Here is a 13,789-nt window from a genome sequence, read left to right as displayed (position 1 = left end):
TTTTTTTTTTTTTTTTTTTTTTTTTTTTTTGCTTTCTGTAACTGGTAAAGTTCTTATCTGAACATCTTGGTCAAACATAAACTCTTTGGGTGAACATTTGAGAGTCTTCCAGCAAGAGTTGGTCACTCCATCTTCTGTGATCCCTCCTTCTACTGCTTTACTATCCTGGCTGATCTGGGATGTCCAGAGGAATAACCACCTGCCCCCCTTCACCACTGCATTCCTCCAGTTTAAAGTATGTCTTATTTTCGACCTCTGCTGTTTACAACACTTTATTGCTTACAAAAGAGCATGCTCTTCTGTCAAGTGAGAATACGATTTATAATTTTGTGGACTTAGCAAAGTAGATTTTACTAAAGATTTCTGATCATTTTGAGCATTTTAAATATGTAGTTCATTTTCAGTTGACAATGAGTTTAGTCTAGTTTTTCATAATATATGTGAATGTGAATGAGCCAATATAAACATAATAGTTTATTTTATTAAATCTTACTGCTTTCTAATGTCCTCTTTTTTCTTATGCTACTATTTAATAGTGTTGTTATATCAATACATTTGAGAAACTCCACAATGATAGTTAATATAAGATTCACTGAGTATCAACTTTTTTAGAGTATCTATAGAATTATGAAAATATGTCACAAGATGTTGTATGGATTATATGTTTTAGAGTTTGTAGAATGCTGTAAAGATTTTCATTTGACTCCATAAACAATACACATTCTACATCAACTGCTTCAATATTAATGTTGTAGGTACTTTACCAACCTAAAGCTACAATTAATTAAAGAATAATTTTAGTTTACACACATGGACGTTACCCCCTTGTAGAATGAGGCTAAGTAAACTGTGAAAACATTTAAAAAATTACACAAGGGTAAGACTTATATACTGACTAAAATATCTGATATATTTGTCTTCTAGAGGTATACATTTATGTATGATTTTACTCCATGATGTCTTAATAAGATGAAAATAGAACATCAAAACTAAAGTGGCTATGTTTTAAATTTAGAGCCTAGGGTGGAGGGTGGTAAGTGATTTCAAGTGTTTAATTGAAACCAAATGAAAATAAAATTGCAACAGGCACACAAGACTTATGATTTGTTGCATTATGTTTGTGATAGCTTGAAGTTCCACATTCCAGGAGGCCTGATAACAGATGGCTAGTCTGTTGCACATTTGGTCACAAATGGTAATGTAGTCTATATTGTCCCATGCAACTTGCAGTCCAATATGAACAGGAAGAAACAGAAAGTACCTGAGAGAAACATTTGATCCCCACTCCCATTATTTGCGCATGATGGGAAGCTTGTAGGGCAAGGTTTCTTTAGAAGGGCAGTGTTGACCTTTCACCCCAGATCATCCTTTGCTGTGACAGCTGTCCTGTGCATTGTAGGATATCTAGCAGCACTTCTACTGCCGTCGTCTAGATTACGTTAGCATCTCCTCAGCTGTGACAGCCAAAAATGCCTCAAGACGATACCAAGTATCTTCTGGGGAACAAAATCATCCCCATTTGAGAACTACTGCTTTAAATGTTGTACAATCAGCAAGGCAAAGGAAACCACATGAGGTCTACAAATTATCTGGGATTTTATATAGACTAAGTGAAATCAACTTTCTAGGGATATTATATAGCCCTGTCATAGGCTATACCTTTACTAATAGAAGAGCAAGGGTCAAGTTCACCAGAGACAATCTTCTAATACTTGGATTTTGATGGTGTAATAATATCCCTTCCGGATTTTTTGTTTTATTTTATTTTCTCCTTTCTTCTTTTTGCCTACCTTCCTTCCTTTTCTTTTTCTTTTTTAGGATTACTTCCTGTTAATTTAAGTTTTGCTAGTAAAGCAAAGTCACTTTATAAATTAAGCATCAATTTTTTATTAAATGGAAGTATCAGTAAACAAGCATTTTAGTAAGACACAAGTGCTTGCTCCAAGAGCAAACACTGTCTACAGCTACAAAAACGTAAACGTTATTGGCATAGAGAGACACTGAAAAAGAGTCCTTGAGGGCCCAATTTGGTTCTGAAATATAGTTAAAAGAAGAAGCTGGGGCAATAAATTTTAATTGAGTCACACTTTACAATAAGACTTGCTGCATTTAAGCTGAGGAGCTGTAGTTCTGAGACTACCAAACTAAAATAAATTGAATATATAGGAGTCTAAGTTTCCTACAAGTAATTCATCACAGAGCTTATGCATATTTCTGTTCTTGATTGTGACCACAAAAATTCCTCTTCCCTTTTCACCTCCCACCTCAACAAATTCAAGCTCGTATTGCATGAGTATTATTTTTTTCTGGTTTAGAAATTGCTTTCCCAGCTTATATATGTGAAGGACATTTTAAAACTGTAGATGCTTCAGAAGGATGTACCACATTAGGCACTCAGAATATTATAAAAGCACAGCTAGTTACTATAAAAATTATTTATGAAGATGTGTTTTTGACCATATTTAAACATTTAAAATGAAGCATTTACTTTTACTGGTCTCTATATCCACATGTAAGTTCCCAAGATATATTTACGTATTTCAGAAAAGCTTCCAATTGCTTGGAGCAAGCCCAGAATCACAGCATATGGAGTGTATCTAAAACCTCAATTTCAGAAAGACCTCCAATTCAAACTTAACAGAATCAGAAGTTAATGTTTGCTCCTTATATCTCCAATACCAAACCTTCACCAGTTCCTCCACGTGCTGACTTCTTATCTATGTATAGCTAAGTAACTGGAGGTACAGGGTAAGTTTAGTCATTTGCTCCATTTGGATCCCGAAGTTTAATAAGAATCAGGAGTCTTGGTTTCTGGGCTCAGTTTTGACCCTCCTATTTAATTTTAGTCAAGTTTCTTAACCTCTCTGCACAGCTGTCTTGTCATTCAGAAACAGGGTCATGGACTATATAAAATTTGACTTTACGTTCAGTTTTATCTTACCGCTTAACAGCTTTACTGACTTATGAACCGTAGCTCTTTCAACTTTCTATCTTAAACCTACACGAATATCAAGGATGCTGACATTTTCAGTGTTAATTATTTTGGACTCTTAAAGAAAGACTAACTTTGGACTGAATTGCATATCCACATGGTGTCACCTTGATTTATGTCTCTAGAATTCTACAGAAAAGTTAAAGGAGATGAATAAAGTGCTACAGGTAAAGATGCTAGGGATTCTCTGGACAAATGCATTACATAATTCCTAAACTCCACTGCAGGATTAGTTGAGAGTCTTAAAACCTTGTCCACTTTGCCTAGAAACAGCAGTTAGATGAGGAATCACACAGTAAGCCTCTTCTTGAAAGACTCTGCAATTCAGTTCCCTAAGCTCAATGAATTTAGACAGTTCAATGAGACATGTGGCTAAAAGCCTGAATTTTTCAGGAGCTTAACTGAAATGGGTTAGGGGGCTTCAAGTTCTGATTTCTAAAGAAAAGGAGTATAATTGTTGAAATCTCTGGATATTGAGGCGTAATATCACATAGCTACCAAATGTTTCTCTAATTATATGTACAAATCTCTGCCTGCCGATTTAGGAAAGGCTTGCTGGTTATAGTTCACATTTCCTGTTTTTGAGCTTTGTCAGGTCATACTTAGAGTGACAAAGGACTTTGGAGAGTTTATCTGAGTAAACCCAAGTAATTGAGTATTTAACCTGGAGAGAAATATTAGCTTCTCAGGTTAAAAGTGGAACTATAGAGATAAATTATTTGGCTAAAAGATTTAGCATCTATCTATTGTCAGGGACTAAAATTCATTCACTGCAGACAACAAGGTGAAGGGTGATCCAAGAAGGCTCCCAAGGGAAGCATCTAGTCTTATCCCCAGTAGTTCAAATCTCAGAGCCACTGAGGGAATAGTTTCAGCAGATGTTGATTGCCACAAGAGATCAGAGATAAACGATCCTTTAGGTAGCAAAACCTCATTCTTTGAACTTTTCAGATCTTTCAACATCATGTGAAATGATTAAGTATTTCTTGAAATACAGGAAAATCTCCATGCTCTAAGTTATTCTATGGCTATCCAGGAAATAAAACACAAACTCATAATGCTTATGTTACTTTCAGATTCTCATAAAACAGTGTAAAAACTAAGTAATCTGATGTATGATATCTATCTTCAACAAAAATAATGCAAACATTGGGGTATAAGTCCATATATATACATATATATCCACATATATATACACACACACATATATATATCCTAATATGAATCTGGCTTTTTTAAAAGTTCGATGAGGTTTTAAATGTCCAATTTTGTATTTTTTATATATATTCAATCTCTAATTTTTAATATCTCTAATTTTTTTTTTTTTTTGAGACCGAGTCTCGCTCTGTCGCCCAGGCTGGAGTGCAGTGGCCAGATCTCGGCTCACTGCAAGCTCTGCCTCCCGGGTTTACGCCATTCTCCTGGCTCAGGCTCCCTAGTAGCTGGGACTACAGGCGGCCGCCACCTTGCCCGGCTAGTTTTTTGTATTTTTTAGCAGAGACGGGGTTTCACCGTGTTAGCCAGGATGGTCTCGATCTCCTGACCTCGTGATCCACCTGTCTCGGCCTCCCAAAGTGCTGGGATTACAGGCTTGAGCCACCACACCCGGTCTAAAATCTCTAATTTTTAAAAAAGTTACAGTAATTCATTTCAAAGTCTGAACTTGTAGCACTCTGAACACAATTTTTTGAAGAAGCAATGGTAAATTAGTAGAAATGTAGCAGAGGATACTGACAATTGGCAATTAAGATGATAGGAATAATGTTAAATTCATTCTAATAATTGTTTTGAGATAAGGTCTCACTCTGTTGCCCCAGCCTAAAGTGCAATGGTGTAATCAAGGCTCACTGCAGCCCTGACCTCCTGGACTCAAGTGATCCTCCTACATCAGCCTCCTGAGTAGCTGGGACTAGAAGCATGCATCACCAATAGGAAACGAGGACTAGTCACCGTTAGCTTGACATTTAGACTGAGCTAAATTGTTAATCTAATGATTTAAACTGTCTTCCTGCAAGGTGGGCCTCTTGGAATCAGGGCAATTATTAAAATTATTTTATTCAATTGAAAATTAGTGAAAGCAAAATTAATGTTTCTTTAGCCTCAATATTTGCTCCTTCCTTCAAACCCATTTTCTGCTCTAGTGTCATTTTACCAGACCATTTCTCTGATCATCCTATATAAAATTGCATTCTCCATAGACTGTCTGCATTCTTCATTTTACTTTGCTGCCTTTACTTGTGTGCTCCTATGTTCCACTTCACAATTATAGTTTTAATTTTTCACCACATAAATCTGGATAGTTGTTTTTTACATGTTTAAATGTTCATGCTACTCATCTCTCTGAAATAGATGGGTAGAAAGTACTAGACTTTCCATTAAGTTTTGATTCAACACTAATCACTGAAATCACTGAACCTTTGAGAGTTTTCTAGTTATTGAATAAATGGTTGTATTTTCTGATGCTACATGCAGGCATATTCATATTGATCATAAGAAGGGAGGCAATAAATTCATCATTGACTTTTTTTTGTTCACAGCCTAAAATACTTTTACTATATGAAGGACACAAATTAGGTATTTTGTTATTACCTTTTTCATGTAGGTATAAGTGACATGTGACATATATTACTTACCAAATTAATATATGTCTTTTGTATTATACCAATTTTGATATCCATAGATTTTTAGTTCTTGAAAATGTTACAGAACAAAGCCTCCTGTTTTCTGTTATTTATGTTCTTAGGTTGGAGTTACCAGAAAGGAAATATTTAACCTCTTAGCTTTTAACCACTTGCTTGGCCACTTTTCTTTTTTTGTCTTATCCTTAAAATGAAATCAAATAAAACAAAGTTGTACTAGAATATATCTGGCATCAATGTGGCAGAGTCACAGATCTAAAAAGTGAAATAAATCATTACGTAAAAGAAAATGTTCTAACAAAATCCAGTTAGTATGTACTAAGTAGGCAACTTCAGAATAGAAATGAAAAAGAAAACAAATCTAATAATGGGGAATATAGCCAAGGACAACTCAATTTGTTTTCTCAAATTTTCCAACTCAGTTTATGTGGTAATTATGCTCCCAAAATGAACTTAAGGACATAGGAAGAATTGAAGTGACGGATTACACAACATCTAAATAAGATAAAAGTCTGTATTTTCAGTAACTTGATCCTGTATAAAACAGAAAATTAAACATTACCATATTGGAATTTAGGATTCCATGTATTTCAACATATGAATATAGAAATGTTCATCTATATAGATGCATGAATGCATAGATGTAAAAATACTAACCAGTTAAAAATAACATTTCATAAGAGCAAAGATTGAAAAATCATTCAGGGGCAAACTGTTCTACAACAGTGTCATGATTCTGTTAGAATGAAGTAAAGTAAATTAGTAGACCCAGGGCAAAAATACAACAAACATGTTATAATTATACTTTCAAAGTTACATGATGAGAAACCAAAGGAAAGGAATTCATTTTTCTGTTTTTTCTGTTTTTTTTGTTTGTTTGTTTGTTTTGTTTTGTTTTTTTCAGACACAAAACTTCTTTGATGATTTAAATTTGTGGATCTAAATGCTCTAATCATATCCATCCCAATGAAGTCCATGGACTTTCAAGATGATTTGGCAGCTTTGGTGTGCAGCTGCAGTTCTGCTTTCAAGGCTACTTCTTTAAAATACATTATAGCACATAAAACTATGCCATAGTGTAGATTTACACCGGTGAATAATGACAAAAAGATTCATTTAGTTATTAAGGGGCTTTTGTCCCTGTAAAGTATCCTTAACAGTGGCTTTCAACGTGTCATCCAAGCATCTATGTGGGTCCCCAAGAGCATTTTAGGGGTCCACAAGATAGAAACTATTTTCGTAATAGTACTGAAACTTCACAGCCTTATTCATTCTGAACATCCCATGAGTGTACAGTGGAGTTTTACAGGCATTACATGATGCATAATAATATCGTATAATGGAAAATATCAACATTTGTAATTTCTGCATAACACAGTAGTGAGAAATGAGAAGAAATAGCAAGAAGTGAGTATTAGGGGAAAAAGAAATCTGATCCCCTACACAATATCCTTATGCAAAAGGAAAAACAAACATAAAAGTGTATAGTACTGTCTTAGCTGACCCATTCATATCAGGCACGCTACTGACAACATAAGGAAGGAAAGCTTGTGATACACTTAGAAAAACACAGTGTGAGAAAATATCTGAGTGTCTGATAAATTAAGTTTTGAGCTTAGGTGTTCCCTCAACTCCTCAAATACTCTTCAAAGTTTAAGAAGTTTGAAATACATAAATAGATTATATAATTTCTATACACTCCTCTATCCTGCCTCTCACAGAGATGTTTTAAAACGAGAGCGGCAGACATTCCATGCTCTATTCTTTTCTACTGACATTGATTGAAATGCCCGTCATAATTCTTCAGTGCAACTACACTCTACCTACAGGCAATAGCTTTCAGAGGATCAACCAGGAAAGGGTCATTGCACTGAGGCACCAAATCTTAATCTCCCGAAACTTCAGACACTAGATGAACTGCGTTAAATGTTATTAATGTGACTGACTTTTTAACGCAGATTAACCAGGATTTGTTATCTAAAAGGAATGCCTCAGCAAATTGTTTTGAATGGTGAACTTGTTTTCCTGAAATAACAATAATCAGAGCACACTAAATCAAATAAACAAGACAGATGTCTAAGCTGGGTTTACTGCTTTGGGTTAATAAACAAACAGAAAATATATGCACAAAATATAATCTTTTTTTCTTTTCTTTTCTTCATTTTAAATTTATTATTATTTATTTATGTTTTGAAAAAGGGTCCCGCTCCATTACCAGGCTTTAGCCCATTGCAGCTTCAACCTCCTGGACTCAAGTGATCTTTTCACCTCTGTCTCCCGAGTAGTTGGGACCACAGGTGAGTGTCTCCATGCCTGACAAATTTATGTTTTATTTTATTTATTATTATTATTATTATTGAGATGGATTCTCACTCTCTCCCCCGGGCTAAAGTGCAATGGCACAATCTAGGTTCACTGCAACCTCCACCTCCCAGGTTCAAGCAATTCTCATGCCTCAGCCTCCCAAGTAGCTGGGATTACAGGTGCATGCCACCACATCCAGCTAATTTTTGTATTTTTAGTAGACATGGGGTTTCACCATGTTGGCCAGGCTGGTCTCGATCTTCTGACCTCAGGTGATCCACCTGCTTTGGCCTCCCAAAGTGCTGGGATTACAGGCTTGAGCCACTGCACCCAGCCTATATTATTTTAATATATAAAAACATATATATAGTACTTATATATAATGTATATTTTTATTTATATATAAATTATAATATATAAATATAGATATTATACTAAACTATATTTTATTTATATATATATATTTTTATTTTTTTACAGAGATGAAGTCTTGCTATGTTGCCCAGGCTGGTCTCAAACTCCTGAGCTTAAGAGGTCCTCCTGCCTCGGCCTCTCAAAGTGTCAAGATTATAGGCGTAAGTCACCCCACTCTGCTTATCGAGACAAGATTTTATCTCAGTCAAGCCTATATCCCAAAATATTACTTGCTTAAAATTTTTTTATTAATGGCATCAGTCATAATTTAGCTTTAAATATAATTCCAAAAGAGAAATTCCCAAAACATTCTGTGCAATATCAGCATTCCTGGAGTAAGTATACATTTATTTCCAAAAGGAAAACTTAGAATGCTGCCTCATTTAGCTGTTTGGTGTATTTGTTTTTTTAAAAAATTGAAGTCCTATTACTTTATAACCATACCTCATATTTAGAGTAAACTATAAACTTATTGTACTAAATGAGGCCTATTATGCGAGATTAAATCAACGATGTCTAAATTACTCTAGAAATGCACATGCAAATTACAGCTTCTCGGAAGAAAGCCAGGACTCCCATGGATCATTTGAGAGAGTTCCAAGAAAATACAAGGATGAACACCGAAGAACTCGAATCTGCTATTTATTGGTAGTGAATGAGCCTATTTGTTCAGTGTGTTTTTAAGAATCTTCAGAGACTGAAACAGAAATGCAAAGAGCCTGTTGCACTTTTATTTCAGAAACGTTAAAGAGCAATTTCCATACCATACCTTTCTTCTAACATTAAAGAGGTCCTGACAAAGCAACAATCAGTGTAACTGAAACATTTAGAGTTAACCCACTGTGTTCTCCATAGCATGAATCATCTAAAGTTGGACAAATGTTTCCAGTTCCTGCCAGAGAAACTATCCTTTTGAGTATCCTGGCAATCAAGCCTACTTATGGGGACAGAGATGCTCTCATATAATAATTTAATACAGGGCCGGGCACAGTCACTCACGCCTGTAATCCCAGCACTTTGAGAGGCTGAGGCAGGTGGGTCACCTGAGATCAGGAGTTTGAGACTAGCCTGGCCAACATGGAATAACCCCGTCTCTACCAAAAATACAAAAATTAGCCAGGTGTGGAGGCAAGACCCTGTTATCCAAATAATTTGTGAGGCTGAGGCATGAAAATTGCTTGAATCGGGGAGGTGGAGGTTGCAGTGAATCGAGATTGCATCACTGCACTCCAGCCTGGGAGAAATAGTGAGGCTTCATCTCAAAAAAATTAATTAGTTAATTAATTAATAATTTAATATGGCATAGAAATTAGAACCTGACTGAATAACCAGAAATTCAACATTTCAAAAAAAGTGTTTTATCAAATAGTTTTATTTATCCTAAGGGTATTTTCTTGTATAATAAGATTGTTGTAACAAGGACAATGTAAGTAAGCATGACACTTTTCATGGGCTATTAGAAGTACTTATGTCATGACAGGTTAAGACGGATAGCCTTAGAAAAAGAGTAGAAGTGAGTAGAATGAAATACACTCCTTAAGACAATAAGTATCCCTTGTTGCATATAGTGTCTACTGAACTGATAGTTCAGTGATTAAAATGATGCTTTGTTGCAGATACATTGGCTAATTTTTCTGATGATCAGAGGAGATCAAAAGCACTGTTGAGGTATTTATCCCGTGTTTTGCAATTTCATCAAGTGTTCAGGGCTATATAATTGTAATCACTTGTAAATTTAATTCAACTAGCTACAAGATACAAAACTTCTCTTAATTTGTCATGCTCTTATCCATCTGAATTGTGTTTGTAAGAAAACATTTTGTGTAGGACATATTTTAAGTGTCTAAGGGCTTTTCAAAATACTCAGATTTTAAAAAAATATTTAGATTCATGAACAAAGTAAATTCACTATGAGGTATATTTGAAAATTGGAAAAATAAAAAGGGTTTATTATTAAAAGCCATTGGGAGAGTCCTAGCTCCTATATCAATGCATCTAGATACATCCCAACAGCATTGTGCCATTGCTATTCAGTGGTTCTATTATTGTGGCTTTACTTGCGGATGAAATGCTACCTGGCATATTAGGTTCTTTATTATATATAGCATGATATGCATTCCATGTGACAATTTCGATTATTGGAGTTCTCGAGTGATTTGCAAATAGGATGAGCTTTTTTTTTTGAAAATCAGGAATACATTTTTAAAATTGGATAATAAGAAAATAGCAGAAGACTACCATCTTTGGAACCACCCATTCACTTGGCTGATGAGAATATGGAGAAAGATACTGTCATTAGGAGAGAAAATTGATAAAAAAAAAAAAAAAAAAAAACTATAGCAAAAACAATTGGGCAATATATATGCCAAAAACTCTCATATATTTGTACACGTTTTGATCCTGTAATGTTAATTCTATAGAAGTATCCCAAAGAGGTCATCATGGACAGACACGAAATAGATATCATGACATAAAAGTATCATTCATAATATGAAAATATTGTAATTCTGCCCAATTACTAGTGCTTTAATTAAAGTATGTACATGAATATAGTATTAGACATTATGAAATACTGTAAAAATATTTAATCATCTGGAAAATTATGTATTTTATATTTTTAAGTTAAAACAAGGCAGATAAAATGGCACTGATTTACACATAAAGGGCTGAATTTATTGGTATGTTGAAATCATTTTATATATCAGTATATACAGCACAATCTCATTTTGTAACTTTATGCCAAAAGAAGAGTTATTTACTCGTGAAAATTTATTTAAAAAATCAAAAGGATAAATTTAAAATGCTAATAATTATGTTTGTGTAGTATTAATAGAAATGCTTATTAGACATTTACTTGTTGTTTATCTATATTTTCTAAATTTCTATCATGGAAAGAATTTTCTTTAAAGAAAAACTTAAAAATTAGCTGGGGCTGGTGGCCCATGCCTGTAATCCCAGCTACTCAGCAGGCTGAGGAGGGAGGATCACTTGAGCCCGGGAGAATCACTTGAGGTCAGGAGTTTGAGGCTGCTACAATGAGCCATAATTGTGCCACTGCACTCCAGCCTGAGTGACAGAGTGAAACCCTGTCTAAAAAACAAAAAACAAACACAAAAGAAAACAGCAACAGAAAAGTTCACAAAAAATTCAAATACATTTTGAATTAAATAGATGCAAATTAAAACATATACATTCAATTAATCCTGATAATAGTAAAATTAATGATAATACCTAGTTTTATCAAGAGTGTAGTAAAGTGTGCTTTCAAAATAGTCACATAATCTTTGACACAAAACATTCGTTTTTAGGAATGTATCATTAGAAAATCATGAGGCTCGGCCGGGCGCTGTGGCTCAAGCCTGTAATCCCACCACTTTGGGAGGCCGAGACGGGCGGATCACGAGGTCAGGAGATCGAGACCATCCTGGCGAACACAGTGAAACCCCGTCTCTACTAAAAAATACAAAAAACTAGCCGGGCGAGGTGGCGGGCGCCTGTAGTCCCAGCTACTCGGGAGGCTGAGGCAGGAGAATGGCATAAACCCGGGAGGCGGAGCTTGCAGTGAGCCGAGATCTGGCCACTGCACTCCAGCCTGGGCGACAGAGTGAGACTCCGTCTCAAAAAAAAAAAAAAAAAAAAAAAAAAAAAAAAAAAAAAAAAAGAAAATTATGAGGCTCATAACAATTATGAATACAGGCAGATCATTTATACATTTGTATAAAATATGAAAAAACTAAATATAATAATAATTTGCTCACTAAGTAGGATTTGCTTTAAAAAAGATAAAACAATATAGAACACAGCAACCTACTAAACATCAAAATTTAAAGATTATTTATTGACAATGAAATATATTCAGGAAGTGTACTGGTATGGAGAGAAATGGCATACAATTGTATTATGAATAATTATATTTAAATAATATATTCATGAACATGTTTGTATGTAAGAGTATGAAGAAAAATTTGGAAGAATTGACTCACAATCTTATAAATGTTTTCTGTGGATGCACGATTATGGACAACTTTCCTTTATACGTCTGTTTTGACATTTTATAATAAAATAGGTGTTACTTATTAAACATTGATTTGAAAGTGTTTCAAAATGATATGTAGTGGGATAAGGTCCTGAGAATTTATCTAATCTGCTAACTCAGGGTGACTCAACCATGGTGAAAAGATGGGTACATTTAACAATATCAAGATTTGAGGAATGAGAGAATCCTGCTTTTGGTGGGGAATATTAAACTAAAGTATAGAATTTCAGAATTAAAATCATTAAATGTTAAAACAGTGACCATCTAGTTACCCAGAATAAAGAATAATATTTTAATTTTAAGACATGTTTTCTTTGGGAAAAACATAATCGACAACACATTTTGCGTCATGATTTCTACTTATTTACAAATCAACATGATACAAGATGGAAAACAACGACATAAGAGGAGAAAATCTGAGTTACTCACTCTTGTTGTATAAGCAGCTTCTGGGTCATCCTCTAGGACACGCGAAAGTCCAAAATCAGACACCTTACACACCAAGTTACTGTTGATCAAGATGTTCCGAGCAGCGAGGTCTCGGTGAACATAGCCCATATCTGACAGGTACTTCATGCCAGATGCTATCCCTCGAAGCATCCCCACTAGCTGAATGACAGTAAACTGGGCATCGTGTTTCTGTGAAGCAGTTCAAATGTATAATTAAGATATGTTCCGATTTCTTAAAGATGTATCTTTATTGGTTAAAATGTCACATATTGAATATTGTAACAAGACTGACTATACACACTTTAGTCCTAAGCACTCAAGACAAAGATATGTGGCTAGTGGATACAAGGCTGAAACAAAGTAACACAGTGGCTATGCTATCAAATACTTTGTAACAGGAAGTATCTTAACGTTCTTTGACTTCAGTTTAAAAGCAAGGACTTTCTTGGTGCTTAAGTGACAAAAAAGCTAACTCCTCCTCAGACTCATTAAGGTTAAGAACAACAAAATGAAATGAATCTTGTGGCTAGTTTAGGTTGATATTTATTTGTTTGATTGAATTTTATTTCCCCTTCTTTGTTTCCTGATATTTTATGAATCGTTTCAAATAAGGTAGATGCTACATTTTAAACATTATCATAAATAATTAGCTCATAATTAGTCAAAATATTTATTGGATATTTATTTTCCTACCCACCTCTGAGTTGCAGGTCACAAAATAGAAAGCAATAAGAAACTAAATCACATAATCCAGCTTCCAATCTAATTTAATCTTGGATTAAAATAGAAATACAAGGTTTAAAATGTATAGATAATGTATTAATATAAAAATTTCATTTATTACAAACAATAATTTTGAAATAATATTTATCATAATATTTTAACTCACTTGATTTTGAAAATGTTTATTTTTGAAATAACAATTGTGAAAATAATTGCTATTAAAATTTTTAT

The 13,789-nt window shown here is 34.3% G+C and overlaps 1 protein-coding gene across 2 annotated transcripts in view; it reads right to left on the bottom strand.

Moving 5' to 3' along the window:
* Positions 1 to 13,789, bottom strand: part of EPHA3 (EPH receptor A3) — a 134,762-nt gene that overhangs the window by 34,596 nt on the left and 86,377 nt on the right. For both annotated transcript variants that reach the window (XM_017885480.1, XM_017885481.1), the window contains exon 10: positions 12,815 to 13,024. In XM_017885480.1, the coding sequence (XP_017740969.1) occupies positions 12,815 to 13,024 (210 nt within the window). The remainder of the gene's footprint in view (positions 1 to 12,814; positions 13,025 to 13,789) is intronic.

This window comes from Rhinopithecus bieti, unplaced genomic scaffold, assembly GCF_001698545.2.
Source record: "Rhinopithecus bieti isolate Rb0 unplaced genomic scaffold, ASM169854v2 scaffold_15282, whole genome shotgun sequence".
In the NCBI taxonomy this organism is placed as follows: Eukaryota; Metazoa; Chordata; class Mammalia; order Primates; family Cercopithecidae; genus Rhinopithecus; species Rhinopithecus bieti.
The sequence above is the reverse complement of the archived record's forward strand: the minus strand, read 5'-3'. Positions and strand labels throughout refer to the sequence as shown.